This window comes from Nicotiana tabacum, chromosome 4 (genome assembly GCF_000715075.1).
Source record: "Nicotiana tabacum cultivar K326 chromosome 4, ASM71507v2, whole genome shotgun sequence".
NCBI classification, from domain to species: Eukaryota; Viridiplantae; Streptophyta; class Magnoliopsida; order Solanales; family Solanaceae; genus Nicotiana; species Nicotiana tabacum.
The window spans coordinates 142,045,115-142,063,409 of record NC_134083.1 but is presented as its reverse complement, the minus strand read 5'-3'; the positions used below and the strand labels follow the sequence as shown (position 1 = coordinate 142,063,409).

General features: G+C 36.7%; 1 protein-coding gene across 1 annotated transcript; it reads right to left on the bottom strand.

The window, feature by feature from the left end:
* Nucleotides 1–654: 654 nt before the first annotated feature.
* Nucleotides 655–1,708, bottom strand: LOC142180235 (NAC domain-containing protein 46-like). Its single transcript, XM_075251184.1, has one exon. It carries the CDS (start codon nucleotides 1,604–1,606, stop codon nucleotides 1,091–1,093), a length of 516 nt encoding a protein of 171 aa, XP_075107285.1. The 5' UTR covers nucleotides 1,607–1,708; the 3' UTR covers nucleotides 655–1,090.
* Nucleotides 1,709–18,295: the final 16,587 nt, after the last annotated feature.

Below are 18,295 nucleotides of genomic sequence, written 5' to 3'. Positions count from 1 at the left end.
ATCGTCATTGCCGCAATAGTTGCAGAAGAAATTCCGTTATCAATTGCCATTTTTCACTGTCAATAACAGAAGAGTTCAATTAATGGCAAAATCAGAACAGTAAACAATACTGTTATTAACAATAAACAGTACGTATAATAAATAAAACCAAAGTTTTTATATATTGTTTCACAAAACGATGAAGGCTTTATGTTCTTCAAATCGTTTTCTGAATTTCAATACTCTGATGGAGTTTTTATATCTTCAAATCAGAATAGTAAAATTCAGAAGGAATAAAAAACCACACAGGTTTTAATCTCCACAAACAGAATACAGAATATAATAAAATAATTTCCTTAAGATTGTTATTAACCTGTATTGATGTAATAAATAATTAAACCATTAAACTTTCTGAAATATATAAACAAAAATAGAAAGTTAGTAACTCTGGTTTAACGAAATAAATTCTTAAAAATAGTATAGGAAAAAATCGAGCCCACTGAATGCACAGTGTGTCCTTAAGAAAAAATTATTCCCCTCAAGTACCCGAGGTACTGGAATATATCCTCCCAGGATAGAACGATTAACTCACCAGAGTGTTGGTACCAAAAACGCCGATGAACAGCGAATCACTCGAAGGCTGTAAAAATACAGTGAAATTTTTGTGCAGATGAAGAAGAAGAAGAAGATCAGAAAATTTAGTAAGTAAAAATTCTGAGATTCAAGGCATATTTATAGACCATTTGGCACTGATTATGAGCGGGAAACAACAAACGAATATAAAATAATCTGGGAAAGAAAATGGACCGTAACGGGTCGCGGGTCATGGGTTATTCCGGATTGAATTTTTGTTAATTAATTAAATTAATTAATTGAAAGAAATTTTGTCCAAAAAGATTAATTAATCAATCTTTGACGGAAGCCGAGCGAGCGACGACGACGGCGCGGGACTTGCCTTCTTCTTAACTCTTTAAGAGCTAGAAGAAGAGCAATTGTATATATACCCATGAAAAGTTTTTTTTTCCTCCAATATAGGATAATGTCCCTATGCTGAGGAGGGAAACTCAAATATTTTATTTTTTTCCTCTATTTCCTATTCACCCTCTTTAAGCTACACAAGCTTAAAATCCCAACAGAAATACTCTGTCATCATCCAGTAGCCATTCAAAGAGGAGTCTTTCTTGTGCTTATAACTCAAGCTTCTTTTATACCCAATAATCAGACTCTCATCCTCATCAAGAATTTTCTTGCCTTTATTCTGCTGTGTCCAAGTCCCATTAGCAGTAGTTCTATTGTATCTGGCATCAGTGGGCTTCTTCTTCTTCAATTGGGTAAGGAAGTAATGGGTTTTCATGGAACTAATGTCTCCAATTAATCGCCATGGCTCATTGCTGTAAACATCTGCAAAGCCAATCAATCCTTCAGTTGGTAAGCATTTTCCAGCCACAAATTTCAACAATTGCATTATCAGATCAGTGTCAGAGGGACGAAATTGAGGATTCTTTTCCATGGGTTCCGTTCTTTCTTGAAGACTTTGAAAACAATGACAAAAAAAACTTTCTTGAATGAGTGAGAATGACACAAAAAACTTTCTTGATTGAAAATGAAACAGAACTAGGAAGAACATATAAGAAGAAGAAACAGCGTATTTAAGAAGAAGAAACAGCGTATTCTGAACTACAGAATCTTGATCCCGTTTTGGAAACTATGACAAGGTGTTATTTTACACGCAAAAAAACAGCTAAGACTCCTTTTAAGAAACTAATTGAACGGCATTTTTACCCCCTCATACTCCTATAATATTTTTGTAGCAAATAGTAAATTTACCCTTCAATAAATGATAAATAAATCAATTAAATTGGAAGTGACATGAAGTTCCATGTATCTATCTACCTGGCATTTAGTGTAGTCTATTTGTTTATGCACAATAAAGTTGCTTAATTAATTTGGGATCCTATTAAAGAGTAATGATGGCTACAAAATGTGTAAATTGAAATGAATTTCTTATCACCATAAAAGCGTTTTCAATTCCTACTAGGATAAATGCACAATGAAGTTGGTTAATTATTTTGGATCCTATTAAAAGATAAATGATGACTACAAATCTGCACAATGAAGGTAATTTTTTTCCTTTTTTACTTCCTATGAGTATTTATGAAATTGTAAACTCTGATTTTTGCTAATTTTATTAAGCAACACTTTCTACTGTTATTAATAATTTTTGTTGCGATGAATGATTAGAAAATTAAGTTATTTTCTATTTGACTCTACACTCCGCTTGAAGTGGTACTGTAGAAGCAACTACTCCCTCTATTATTACATTTGTTAAAAGTTTATCATTCATCCTTCGTGCATAACAAGTAACAACAGCCAAAACCCAGATAAAGATTTGGGGACGCATATTCCCCCAAAACCTCATGATATTACTAAGGGTGGCAAGTGGGCCGGTCCGGGACCGCGGGCTATGTGGGCTAAGTCGGTCGGGATCGGTAGGACCGCTAGAGGTGGGCCTGAGCCGATCTCGTGGGCCGGCTCTTGGCTTTGAACCGTTAGGACCTAGACCGTTTGGCCCGCCAAGGGACCGGGACCGGACCGGTCCCTTGGTGGGCCCAACGGTAATTTTATTTTTAAAAAAATTAGTTGTTTGGCTATTTTCAAAAACAGCCATTGGACTTTAAAAAATAGTCGTTGGCTATTTAGAAAATAGCCATTAACCTCCCCCATCCCCCAAAACTTTGTTTTAACCCCAAACGTTTTATAATTACACTTTTCCCTATTTTAAACTATAAATACCCCCTCATTCTTTCATTTTTCTTACAAAATCAATATCAATCTATCACAATCTCTCTCTAATTTTCTTATATACTTGCTACTATTGCTTACTTTATTCCAAAAAATAGTAAAACAATTGAGGTTGTTACAATTTGTGAAAACATTGTGTGAAGTTGGTGAATTGAAGTCTTCAACGATAATCAATTTTCAACAAGTTGTTCGTCAATTCAGTAAACTCGTTCCAACTCTTAAATCTTAATATTATAGTTTTGTTTGTTTTATTTATTTGCTATTAGTTGATTTATTAAGATGGCTTCCTTAAAAAATATTTTTGGTAAAAACAATAATAAGGAAAAATCCAAGAGTGTCGAATCTAGTGGTCATGTTGTTCCTCCTCCCCGGCTCCCCAAACCAAATCCCATATTCGTCCTACACCTGCTGTTCTTGATAGCGATAATAGTTTATCACAATTTACCGAGAGTCAATTTATCTATAATATTGCAGCCGGTGAACAATTAGACCATAAAATAATGAATGCTCTTTATTCTAATAATTATAATACTGATGATGAGGAAATTGATCTTGATGAAACTCAACCGGATGATGATACACCCACTAGTCCTGGTTATGATGTTAACCTAACTAGTGATAACCCTGCTAATTCAAATAATGACCTATCTGATACTCCTGTTACTGCCCCTACTTTTTCTAAACAACCTACCAAATGGACGGAAACCTCTCCTTTTTGGCCAATTTTTACTCAACTAATTCTAGAAAATAAGGCTAAGTGTAAAACTTGTGGTATGCAGTTAGCTTTTAAATATTTTGGATCGCGGGGGAAGGGGAAACTTTGGCTAGACACATAAAAAAACACCCTCAATATATAGTCAGATATCTTCGTCTGAAAGTTTTGGCCGGGAGAAAAAATATACCTAGTCTTAGTCAGGCTGATCCTAGTACCAGTTCAAATCAATTTCAACAGGGAATTAACATTGTTACCAGTGGTATTTTATATTATGATCCAAAAAAAGATCGGGAAGAATTGGCAGAAATGGTAACTGTTATGTGCTTACCCCATAGTTTTCCTTCTGACCCTTCGTTTGTGCATTGTATTAGAAAATATTTTAATCCTACTTATAAAGGTTTTCCTCGCACAACTGTAAAGAGCGATATTTATAAATATAAGCATGAATATGAACAATATTTGCGCTATTTATTTACTCATATAAATTGTTGTATTACTATTACAACTGATATTGGTAGAAGTGGCAACGACTGTGATTACCTTACTGTTACCAGTCATTGGATTGATGAGGATTGGATAATGTAAAAGCAGATAATTGCGTATAGAATAATTAATTCACGTCACACATGGCAGTTTATTACTAACACAGTTACGGATATTTGCAGATATTTTTGCATTAGTGATAAAATAATGTCGGTTTCAATGGATAATGCTACTAATAACACAAATGCTATAGACTTGCTTACCACTACGCTAAATCCTGCATTTAGTAACATTTTTCATGTTAGATGTATTTATCATATTTACCATTTAATTGTGGGTGATGGTATTAGAATTTTAAATATTGAAATTTAAAAGGTTAAAATGGCTCTTAACTGGATTTTTTATTCAAACCGTAGAAGTAGACTTAGAGAATATTTTAAAAGATGCGATGAATGTGGCCTAAGAGAAAGAAAGGTTCCTAAACCTTATCCAACTAGATGGAATTACATGTATGAAAGTTTGGTTGTTGCATATGAATATAGAAACCCCATAAACTCAACGTTTAATGCACATGTAAGTGATGATGATGAGCACCTTACGAATGGGGATTGGGCTAATGTTAAAATGCTTGTTGATTTTTTAGAAAAATTTCATATTGCTACAAATGAATTTTCTGGGCAATATTATCCTACTATTTCTAACCGTTTAGTTTATATTGCAGAACTTGCTAATTTGTTTACTCATTTTTCAAAGGGCGAGAAAATTTATAAACTTGCTATTGATTCTATGAGAAAAAAGTTTAAAAACTATTTTTTCCCTATTCCCCCTATTTATTGTGTTGCTGCTTTGTTAAATCCTTGTATGAATTAGGAGGTCCTCAATTTTGATATGAAACTGTTTATAATGGTTTAGCACTTGAAGATGATGAGTTGTCTCAACTTTTAGAAGCAATAGCCTCAATTAGAATAAATGCTTAAACTATTTATAATGCTTATCAAGTTGCATTAAATCATGCTAGACTAAATGTTTCAACTCCTTCTTCTTTTTCTTCTTCTGATTCTCAATCATTAAAAGAACTGCGGGAGTAAAAGCACTTAATACTTGGGCAAGGTTTACGGGTTTTCAAGGTTCTAGTAGTAATAATTTTTCACAAGTAAATGAGCTTGAAGTTTATTTGTCGCAGGGAATTGAGGAAGTGAATCCCGATGGCTCCTTTAATCTTTTGCAATGGTGGAATGACAAAGAAAAATACTTTCCATTTCTTTCAAGGATGGCCCGAGATATTTTAACTATTCAAGCTTCATCAGTGGCATCGGAGAACGCTTTCAGTCAAGCAAGACTTCAAATCGGTGATTATAGAGCGTCTATGAGGGAGAGCTTGGAAAAATCAGTACTTTTCAGAGATTGGATCCGTTCGAAAAGAAGAAATTTTGGACTTGCTGAATCACGACCAGAGGAAGACAAAGCTTATGAAGAAATGCTAGCTGAACTTGCGGAGGATGCTGCTTCACCCGACAATAGAAGCGGCGATGATCAAGCTACTTTTCTGCCACTACCAACGGAAATTACTCCGGACCTTGAAGGATTTATGAAATTTGTAAGAGATACCATGTAACTTGTATGAAAAAGAATTAGTATGTATTATGTAACTTGTATTTTGGCACATCTTGATTAGTTTTTTTTTCTTCTCAATAGTAGTATTAACATCTTGTTGTGCTCATTCCATAGGGAGGAGGAAGACTAAGAAAGATATTGCTATATTTTTTAATGCTATAATAAAATTACAAGGCATGACTTTGAATATCTCTTTACAATATTTTTGTCTTTAAATTTGAATTAAAATATTTATGTCACAATTCTATAATAAATTTATAAGGTATTGCCTTAGATATTTTTTAACATCTTTTTCTCTCTAATTTCAATTTAATATTTTTTAAAAAATTAATATTTAGCCGTTGGACCCACTTAGCCCGCGGGCCCGGCCGTTTAACCCAGGACGATGAGTTCGTGGCCCGGTCTCAGTCCGGTTCCTACAAAAAGACCGTTTAGCTCGGGACCGGTAGGTCCGTTTAATTAAGGACCGGCCCGGGACCGAGATCGGGACCGTTTGGACCGGACCACTGGCCCGTTTAGGAATCGGACTGGCCCACATACCACCCCTAGATATTACCAACGGAAATGATACTGGAGATCAAAAAATTCACTTATCCTCATTCAAAGAAAAGCTGCTTGCCTATGAAACTGTGGCAGACCCCAACACAATTCACCTAAACACCAACCCCACCACTTGGTTACTGGGTACCCCATCCTCGCAGTCGACGGAATCTATGGAAGATGTGATTCATGGTAACAACACAACCAGTAATACCAAAGGTATCAAAGAAATGTAATTAACGGAGAAAGATCGAAATAGTATGTACTCCCTATGGAAATACTCCCTAATAATCAAGCTTATTGGTAAACGTATCCTACACTAATATCTAAAAGAAAAAATTACCTAACTTTGAAAACCCACAGAACCCTTCCCTTAAATCGATCTGGATCACAACTATTTTGTTATCAAATTCACCAAAGAAGAAAGTATGACACAAGCTCTTCAAAATGTCCCATGGTTCATTAATGGTTACTTCCTATCCGTTAAACAATAGGAACCAAATTTTGTAGCCGGAAAAGCAAAACAAGTGCATACGACCATTTGGGTACGACTTCCGCAATTAGCTACTGAGTTCTACGATGGCATAATCCTATGAAAAATTAGTAACTTTATTGGGAAACTTCTTAAAATTAATGCATGTACCAGTGCCACACTAACGGGTCGATACGCGCGACTTTGTGTAGTATTGCCTCTAGATGATCTCGTCCAACCATGTATCCTAATTGGATCTCACCTCCAGCAATTAACATATAAAGGAAACAATTTTTTATGCAAAAATTGTGGTGGTTTGGGACATGTAGCTCTCTCATGCCCCCACGATAGGATCAAACCAATAATGATGAAAGACTCCAACAAAGATGTGGAAATTCCCCCCGACGGAGAATAAGTGGCACAGTGTCACCTTCCCCAGAAAAAAGGAACCAAAGCAGGCAAAAAACTCTGGAGAAGCAGCCATCCTTACAAGAAGAATATCTTTTAGGCATTCCTTCGGATCCAAAAACAGGTATATATGTAAAGATTTTCGATGCGGCATCAGGTAAGTATCTCAACACTAAAAAATTATTTTATAAAGCTAAAAAACATGACTCCTTTAATGTTTCCTCTTCTCAAGACCTAAGAATAATTGATACCTCTAATGTTTCATCTTCTCAAGACCTAAAAACTATTAACTCCTCTGACAACCTCTCGCCGACGGGCATAAATTTGGGCCCAGTTCCTACATTAAATGAAAAAGAGTCCATTCCTATTCCAAATAAATTCTCCACCTTAATGGATGAAGACATTAATTCCTTTGATTCTAGGATGCAAATAGAAAGTTTTGTCACTATTTACCTTGTTTTGCCCGTGTGCATCTTGTATCCAAGTATATTACTTTATCAACTTAGAAGAAATGTATCAAGATGAGTATGGATATGGGTTAAAATTGGATCTTGTTGATGTCACTCTGTAGATGGGGTAAGTTGTATTTCATATCTTTTCTGCAAGTAAAGTCGTAGCTGCCATGTGACCAGGAGGTCACGGGTTCGAGTCGTGAAAACAGCCTATTGCAGAAATGCAGGGTAAGACTGCGTACAATAGACCCTTGTGGCCCGGCCCTTCCCCGGATTCCGCGCTAGTGAACCAGGCTGCTCTTTTTCTGCTTGAAGAGTGAAATTTTAGGGTTAAGTTAATTTCTCATTCCTACATTTATTCTCATGATATACAGCTCCTATATGTCTGAAGAAATTCTTGTACATATCACTTCAGCATTCCTTCTTAAAGACTAGCAACTTTCTTTGCTTAGCAAATAATTCTTCCTCCCCTCATCTAGAAATCTATTGTCCCCTTGAAAGATGGTAGGTTTGAGGTGTTTAATGTTTCCTTGCATAATATGGATTCCAAACATTCATGATCTGAATGTAAATGAGTCGAATGACTTATCCCTCGGTCTATTAGTGAACCATCTGTCTAGGGATTGTAAAAGATGTTATACTAGAAATATAATAAATTTAGAAATATAAATAGTTTTAATCATTCTGTTGAGATTATTTAATAGTTAGTCATCTTGTATTCATTTTACATAGGATTTTTCTGTAAATATTTAGGCTATCAATGTAATAAGGCAGTCAGAGTAGTAGTTAGTAGAGGTTAGAGCTTGTGACGGTTGTACACGTGTATAAATACATTGTACAGATATTTTGGAATATAAGTAAGTTTCATTTTTGCTTTAGTCTGCTTCTCGAAGCTTCCCAGAGTGAGATTAATTTCCCTTTTCCTCTATTGGAACTCAATCTGAGCTCGATTACACTGTCAATCCTCAATATTTTGCCATTGTATCAGAGCGTAGGCTCCGATTCTCTCTTTAAACACTCAATTTGTTCATTTTCTCTAAGTGCGTGTTCGTTTTTCTCTGAAATTACCAATTCAACATATTTAGGGCAAGGATCATAGGAGGAAAAATCACTTTCGCTAATTTTGAGCACTATTCGATTGTGATTATGTTCCTACATTTCGATTCATGGCAGGAGACAAAGATACTTTGGATTCGACTAGCCCTTTGTACATGCATCCGTCAGAGAACGCCGGAACGATGCTGGTACCAGTGGCTTTCAACAGCACAGGTTATAGATCCTAGAGGAGAGGATTATTTAGAGCGTTATCGGTGAAGAACAAGGTTGGATTTATCACTGGAAAGGTTAAGAAACCATATGCGGGTCACGCTACTTTCGATCAATAGGAACGATGCGATGATATGGTTACTTCGTGTGTTCTCAACTCACTGTCGAAGGATTTGGCTGATAGTCTGCAATATGTTAGGGATGCGAAGGAATTGTGGCAGGAATTGGAAGATAGATATGACCAAACTAACGGTGCTAAGCTATATCAGCTTCAGAAGGAAATCAGTGACTTAAGCCAGGAAACTCTCGATATCACTGGCTACTATACCAAAAGTAAGAAACTTTGGGAATAACTCAATACCCTGAATGCACATGCTTAATGAAATTGCACCTGCACCTGTGGAGCCAAGGCAAACATGCACAAGGGAGAGCATGATAAAAGATTAATTCAGTTCTTAATAGGGCTGAATGAGGTATACACTGTGGTAAGAGGCAGTATTTTAATGATGAACCCTCTCCCTAGCATTGCACATGCATTTTCTATACTCATTCAAGAGGAAAAACAAAGGAAAGTTAAGTCGCACAATTAATTTGTGATGGAATCTGCATCTCTTAATGCAAGTGTTGGAAACAACAATTTCAAGACCAATTATAGTACAAGTGGATACAATGCTGGGAACAATACAAATAAGGGAGGATATTCATCAAACAAGTCTCGTATATTTTGTGAGTATGGCAAGAAGCCAGGATATACTAAAGACAAGTGCTTCAAACTCTATGGGTATCCTCAGAATTCAATGTATCCTAGTTACGAAAACAATAATAAAGGGAAGAGAGTTGCATCAAAAGTATTTGGAGCACCAAATGAAGGGCCTAGTGTTCCATAAATCGAAGGAGGTCCTCATGAATAGGGAAGGATTATGCAACACCTAACTCAAGAACAATATGGACAGCTTCTTAGCATTATGGAAAAGCTTCAAACAGGAAACACAAAGGAGAAGCCAGGTGACATGAGCCTGATAGGAGGAATTGTAAACTTTGCAGGTATTGTTGCTTGTTCTTCTTCTATTGAATATAGTAATCAGTTATGTGAACATTCTAAATCAGATGTTGACTCATGGATTCATGATTCCGGGGCCACAAACCATATGACCTATAATAGAATATTACTATGCAATACCCAAACCTTAGTATACCTTTACCTAGTTTCACTATCCAATGGATACAAAGTGAAGGTGACACTTATTGGTGATATGATTCTTAGTCCAAAATTCATTCTAAGAAAAGTGCTTTATGTGCCCAGTTTCAAATTCAATTTAATTTCTGTCCATTCCCTAACTGTGCAACTAGACTGCATAGTTGTATTCACAAAATTCTCATATCTTCTTCTACAAGGCCCTTCAATGAAGAGGCCACTGGAGATTGGTAAAGCCAAAGGCAACCTTTACTTCTATTGCTCAAATTCGTACAATAGTAATTCAACTTTTCCTTTCTACACTTGACACTACTGTTTCATCACATAGTTCTCACATTGCACCTTGTGCATCCACCACCACTTCCATACACAATAGAAATAATGTACAGTCCATTGTAGGAACTACTGTTTCAAGAAATAAAAATGAATGTTCTGTTTCAAATACCTCTTCTTACTCTTCTTCTGAAATCCATAAACTTTGTAGTTCTGTTCCAAATGCTTCTGCTTCTGAGAAATATAATGTAGACATTTTGTGGCATAATAGATTGGTCCATGTACCTTTTGTCAAAATGAGGGGCATCTCAGCCATTCTAACTACCTTTGCACAAAACAACCATTTATCTGCCATGTCTGTCTAATGGCCAGGCAAAGCAGATCCCTCTTTCCACAAAGCACCACAAACACACTTAAAACCTTTGGGCTATTACATGTAGACCTTTGGGGTCCTATCAAATTTCAACTCATGATGGTTATAAGTATTTTATTACTCTTGTAGATGATTATAGCAGGTTCACATGGACACACCTTCTGACTTGCAAAAGCAATGTTTTGCATGTCATCGAAGCTTTTGTTGCTATGGTAGAAAATCAATTTCAGACTACCATTAAGACAGTTAGAACATATAATGTTCTGGAGTTTGTTAATGCTAGTAGCACCAAGTTTTTTAAAGTAAAGGAATCATACACTAAAAGACTTGCCCTTATAAACCTCAATAAAATGTCATAGTGGAGAGAAAACACAAATACCTCCTTGAAACAGCAAGAGTATTGTTGTATCAATCCAAACTACCTTTACAATATTGGGGTGAATGTACCTCACCTCAACTTACTTGATAAACAGACTGCCATCATCCTCTATAAAAAAACAAGTGCCCATATGGACTACTCTACCAAAAAATACCACTTTATTCACACCTTAGGAGTTTTGATTGTCTTTGCTTTCTGGCCACACTTAACACTCACAAAGACAAGTTTTAACCTAGATCAACCCTCACATGTTTTTATGGGATACTCTTTTGGGACAAAAGGTTACAAGGTATTAAATCTTGCCACAAAAAGAATACATATTTCAAGAGATGTATTCTTTCATGAAAATATTTTTCCATTTAGCTTGAAATCAAATTCTAATAATCTATCTTCTAACTTTGATGTTCCCTCCTTCCCTTTACCTCAAATGCATTTGAATGTCGAAAATCATGCACCAAATGACCTTAGCTAAAATGATTCTATTGCATCTCCCACTGCATCACCTCACAGTCACAATATGGTGTCACCAATATCTGTATCAGGGGATTATGACACTGGAAGTGATCATGATCTAATTGAACCTAGTATCCCATTTCCACAACTCCAGAATCAAAACAACCCACATAGTCCTAACAACTCTTATATTCCACATAATACTAGTAGCTCATCTAATTCTAACCAAAGTGTTCCAGCCCCATCTCTACATCAGACCACCTAGAGTTCACAAACTTCCTACTTACTTGAGGGATTATGTATATACACTCCCAAACCAACCTATCAATATTGCACCTCAAGATGAACAAAGCACATCTTCTCTTTCTTTCAATACTTTTATCCATGATATGCAACCCATTGATTTTAGATCCTTAGCCATTGATAGTCAACATTTGATAAAGAATGTGTCACTAGACTCTGAGACTGTTTCTTAGGAAGAGGCAGTTGCAATACCTGCCTGACAAGCAACAATGACTAAAGAATTTGAGGCATTATATGCTATTAATACTTGGGATTTGGTGTCACTTCTAGTTGGCAAAAGGGCCATAGGGTGAAAATGGTGTATAAGATAAAACACAAGGCAGGTGGGAGTATAGAAAGGTTCAAAGCTAGGTTGGTAGTGAAAGGTTACACTCAACATGACGGAGTGGATTACACTGATATTTTTTCATCTGTTGTGAATATGACAACAGTGAGGACTCTGATTGAGGTAGCAATTAAGAAGGGATGGAAAATATTTCAATTAGATGTGAACAATGCATTCCTCCATGGTGATTTACCTGAGGAAGTATATATGGAAGTACCACCATGATTGCTTATAGATCAATCTGGGATAATGTGCAAGTTGAACAAATCCTTGCATGGATTAAAGGAGGCTAGTAGACAGTGGTATGCCAAGTTGATAGAAGCTCTCTGTTCTAGAGGCTATATACATTCTATTAGACAGTGGTATGCCAAGTTGATAGAAGCTCTCTGTTCTAGAGGCTATATACATTCTATGTTTGATTACTCCCTGTTCTACAAAGGTAAAGGGAACTCAGTGACTTTTGTAGCTGTGTATGTAGTTGATGTTATCATCATAGGAGCTCACTTGGAGGAAATTACCAGCTTGAAGAAGTTCCTACATGAGACTTTCAGAATAAAAGATCTGGGCAGACTTCATTACTTCCTAGGGTTGGAGATACTTTATAAAGGCGATGGAGTCTTGATTACACAGAGGAATTTCACTCAAGACCTTCTTAAGGAGTTTGACTGTACATGGTGTTCTGTTGTGACCTCACCTCTTGATTCAACAGTGAAGTTGAAAGCAGGGGAATGGATACTACTTCCAGATCCTAGTCACTATAGGAAACTAATTGGGAAATTGAACTTCCTTATAGGAACTAGGCCTGATATAGCTTATATTGTTCAACACTTGAGCCAATACATGCAAAGTCCTACAGATAGTCACCTAAAAGCAGCAGCACATGTGTTGAGATATTTTAAAGGAAATTTATCTCTAGGCAGCTTTTTATCCAACAACAGAGATTACAGAGTAAGAGCCTTTCGTGACTCTGATTGGGCTAGACCAATCAATTGGAAATCAAAGAAACAATCTACCATTTCCCTGTCTTCAGCAGAGGCTGAGTATAGAGCAGTCAGAAAAGTAGTTGGAGAACTGATTTGGCTTGCACGACTGCTTGAGGAACTCACAATACCCCTTTCTCTGCCTATACCTGTCTTGTGTGACAGCCAAGCAACACTTCACATTGTAAAGAATCAGGTCTTCCGTGAGCGGACCAAGCATATAGAAGTGGATTGTCAGTTTGTAAGTGACAAGCTTCAAGATGGCCTGATTTCATTACACTACATCCCTACTCATGAACCTCCAAATTGGGGGGGGGGTGGTGTTGAGATTATTTAATAGTTAGTCATCTTGTATTCATTTTACATAGGCTATTTCTGTAAACATTTAGGCTATCAATGTAATAAGGCAGTTAGAGTAGTAGTTAGTGGAGGTTAGAGCTGGTGACAACTGTGCACGTATATAAATACATTGTACATCTATTTTGGAAAGTAAGTTTCATTTTTGCTTCAGTCTGCTTCTCGAAGCTTCCTAGAGTGGGATTACTTTCCCCTTTCCTCCATTGCAGCTCAATCTGAGCGCGATTACACTATCAATCCTCAATATTTTGTCTCCTTCCTTATAAGTTGAATCTTTGCTATTTGAAGAAGTATGAAATAGGTCAATCTCTCTTATTGAGTCACGTAAAGATGCAGAATGAAAAAGAACTCATTTATTCGTCTTATTTATTATTATTATATCAAATTATTTCGTCGATTGGATTTCACTTGACTGTTTACGATTCCATTGTGTGTGCTCGGGGTAGAGGTTTATTTATCCAACTTACAAAATATTGAAGTTTATTTACTGTAAATTGGATGAGTTAACTATCCCTTGTTAGAATATTTTTGACTCCTCTTTTTCAATATTTTAAGAACATTTGAACTGGTAAACATTTCTTCATGTTATTCGCTTTACTAATAAACCTTTTTTCTCCTTTTTCGTTTTAGGAAACTACATAGCTAGTATTAATTTGAAAAATATAATAGAGAAGAGTTGTGAATCGTTGGCTCATAATTTCATGTATTATCTTCATTTGACAAAAGGAAGTTACTGATAATTAGGCCTAATCGTTCACCACTTAAATGTATATATAGTAAAAGGAGTGATGTTAAAACGTTATGCGATATTAAATTTTTTTTTGAATGTTGAGGAAAATTTTAATGCCGAAATAGTAGAAGAAAATTCCAATTATCGGTCTATCTTACTGTATAGGAGTAATATATGTAGCTAATTTAAAGCATTTAATTCCATGTTTTGTTACACAAATAAAAAGTAGACAAGTATTATTTAGAAAAAGGCCAAATACATTGACAACCACCTAAACTTGTCACCAAATTCCACTTAGACACCTCAACTAAGAGCCCGTTTGATCATGAAAAGTTTTTCTCTTTTTTTCGAAATCGGTGTTTGGCCATAAAATTTCCAATTTTCACTCAAAGATGAGTTTTGGAATTTTTTAAAAATTTGAAAAACAGCTCTAACAAAATTTCAAAAACAACCCAAAATTATATTCATGTCCAAAAATAAATTTAATTTTCAAATACTATTTTCACTTGAAAAAAAAATATATTTTTTGAAATTTTACAATTCTTATGTCCAAACGCCCACTAAGATTTGTTCCTTTTAAACATTCCAACATCCATTAAAGTGTACCTATCAAACACAAATTCAACAATTCCAAAACCAATATTAATGTGTGAGCCTCGCTTTCTTTTAAAGTGACAGATCAAACCAATAAAATAGCTACATGTCAGCTAAAGAGAAGAAGATAAAATTAATATAAAATCTGACCAAAAAATAAGAAAGAGAGAGGAGCAGTCCCTCCCTCACCTTCCCCCTTTTTATCTCCACCGCAGTTCGTATGAACGGAGGTGGCAGTTTTCAGAGAAATTGACCAAGGTTTAACTTTTGAGCAAACGAGCTCGGAATCGGTATTTGAAGATTCCAGCAGGTTCGTATGATGATTTCGGACTTGGGCGAATGTTCGGATTGAGTATCGGGTCGCCCGAGAGCATTTTGGCACCTATTATGGAAAGTTGGCATTTTTGATGAGTTTCATAAGTTTGGTTTGAAGTGAATTTTGATGTTTCTGATGTCCGTTTGGGATTCCATGCCCTGGAATAGCTTTGTATGGTGATTTTGGTCTTAGAAGCGTGTCCGGACGTTGATTTAGAAGTCCGTAGGTCGTTTCGGCGATTTAGAAGTTGGAAGATTTAGGAAAGTTTTACCGGGAGTGGACTTTTTGATATCGGGGTCGGATCTTGATTCCGGAAGTTGGAATAGGTCTGTAATATCATTTAGGACTTGTGCGCAAAATTTGAAGTCATTCTGGATTGATTTGATATGTTTCGGCACAAGATATAGAATTTGAAAATTTGGAAATTTATAAGTTTGATTCGAGGCGCAGTTCATGATTTTAATGTTGTTGACATAGTTTGAGGCTTCGACTAAGTTCGTATTGTATTTTGGGAAGTGTTGGTATAATTGGTTAAGGTCCCAAGGGCCTCGGGTGGATTCCGGATGGTTAATGGATCAATTTTTGGAATTAGGGAAAGAGCTGGAATTTCTGGTTGCTGGTGCTTTGATTCTGCAGAAGTTTGGTCGCAGAAGCGAGGTGAGGCTCGTAGAAGCAAGGCGAGGCTCGCAGAAGCGGTCCTGGGTGAGCTGGGCAGTGGCCGCAGGTGCGAGACTTTTTCTGCATCTGCGATGGCACAGATGCGGCTTCCCGGAGAGCAAAAGCAGAGTGAAGCGCAGGAGCAAGGGGGATTTGCGCACCTTCGGACCTTGTCCGCAGGTGCGAAGGGGCAGCTTTCAGTGTCTTCCGCAGAAGTGGACTTGGTGCCGCAGAAGCGACGCCGCAGAAACGGCCTTTGGCTGCGCAGATGCGAAGGTCGCTGGGCAGTGTTGTTTTAAGAATAGGATTTGGCCTATTTTTCTCTCATTTTCATTTGGTTAGGACGATTTTGGAGAGCTTCAAGGGGAGATTTTCATCAAGCAAAATAAGGTAAGTGATTCCTACCTATTACAAGTTAAATACAAGGGTTGTATATGGATTTTTACATGAAAATTAGTAGAAATTGTGAGATTTTGAAGAAAATCTAGAAATTGGTATTTTTGGAGTTTGACCACAAAATTTGACATGAAATTGGGAATAAGTTATATATTTGAGTTCATAATATAATATTATGGGTAATGTTTATATTTGAAAAATTTTGGAATCCGTGCACGTGGGCCCGAGAGTTGTCTTTGTTGGCTTTTCGAGCGAAGTTGGGAATCATTATAAATTGTCTAATTGTAAGCTTTGGAGTATATTTTGATTAATTTGCTCATTGTTTGACTAGTTTCGGAACGTTTGGCTTGGAGTTGAGGTGTTAGAGAGGCGTTGGAGCTGGTTATGGAACTTCGGAGCGAGGTAAGTCTCCTATCTAACCTTGTGAGGGGAAACTACCCCATAGGTGATGTAATTGTTATGTGCTATTAGTTGTGGGAGCTATATATGAACGGGGTGACGAGAGTCCATACGTAGCTAAAACATGTTTATGTCCGGGTAGACTTAGGATTTTATCATGCAATATGTGAATTACTTGAACTTATTCGGTTGGCTTAATTAATCAAAAATATAATTGAACTTGATTTAGAAATTAAATATATCTTAGGTCAAGCCTTATCACTTTGAGTTGCGGGAAAGATAATTGAGAAACGGTAAAGGTTATACTCACTTTGTATTCATGTACTGTATTGTAAATACGTATCTTGTAATTCGGAAACTTTCTTCATTTCTTGTGGAGCGGGATGAACGCCTCGGCAATATATAGATGCATTTATGGTTCGTGCCACTCGACCCTCGGCAGTGTACACATTATTCTGGATCGAGCCGAACGACCTCAGCAGAATCATGCGTGATATCGCTAGTAGTCCGAATATTCACGAGATAAACCTTCCACTGATGCCCAGCATTTTATGGTATTCCTTATTTATTTGATGTTGACACTTGGCAGTTTCTGAACTATTAAGGTAGAATACAAGATCGAGGAATTTATATTTTAAAGGAATATTTGGAAGATTATGAAATTTACAGATTCTCCCCACTATTTTTGTGCACTTCATATCTGTGATGAATTAGTATATTATTTTTTTGGACCTCTAGTAAGTGTCGATATCGACCCCTCGTCACTACTTCTCCGGGGTTAGGCTAGATACTTACTGGGTACGAGTTGATTTACGTACTTATGCTGCACTTCTGCACTAAGTGTGCAGGATCCGACAGGTTTCTTTGGTGATCACCATGGCGCGTAGGCACATCTGTTGAGGAGACTTTATGTGAGCTGCAACTCAGGCTACGCACCGCAGTCCACTGAGTCCCCACTGTACCATTTATTTTATCTTGTCTTATTTACGTTCTGGACTGATATTGTATTATTGTTGTACTCCTTAAAAAATGGTTATGCACTTATGGCACCAGGTTTTGAGGGTTTCTACTAGATTTTTAGTATGGTAGTTCACATAATTACTATCATGTTACCCTGTAAATTTTATTTCATACTGTTAAATTAAGGAAAATTATGATTTCAAAATAATAAAGTGAGTAATTAAGCTGGTTATTCACCATTGGCTTGCCTGATGGCGGTGTTAGGCGCCATCACGACCTTTAGTGGATTTTGGGTTGTGACAACTTTGTATTAGAGCATTAGGTTCACTTGGGTCTCAAGAGGCACGATTAAGTCTAGTAGAGTCTCGTGGATCGGTACTGAGACGTCTGTACTTATCTTCAAGAGGCTGCAAGGCTGTTAGGAGCACTTCCCTTCTTGATTTCTCATTGTGCGATTTGATTCCTTTGAGGCTTATGCCTTTATTTCCTTCCTACTCATTCTTATACGATGTTGAGTGCTCGTGTCGATTGGGTATCGAGGAGTTGCAGTGATACTACAAACGTGGAGCAGGATGTTTCTCCATGCGCATTCGAGCAAGTTAATATCGTTTTCTTGCAGAAGGATATTTTGTCATTCCATCTTAGTAGCTGGATTTCTGATGGTTTTGAGGCTACGCACATGTTGCTATGATGTTCATGAGTTGTTAGTATTGATGTAATGGTGGGGTGCTTGTTTATGTGTCGACGCAGTGAATCACTTGAAATGAGGTTTTTCTCAGTGCGTGATTCAGAGGTTCTGCATTTAATTCCAACAGAGGAAAGGCAATCATACTATGGATGTTCAGTCTTAGGTTGATGGAGTAACGCGACTTGA

Coding starts and splice junctions, on each gene's coding strand:
- LOC142180235 (XM_075251184.1), bottom strand. CDS start 1,606: ATGTTCTTCCTAGTTCTGTTTCATTTTCAATCAAGAAAGTTTTTTGTG.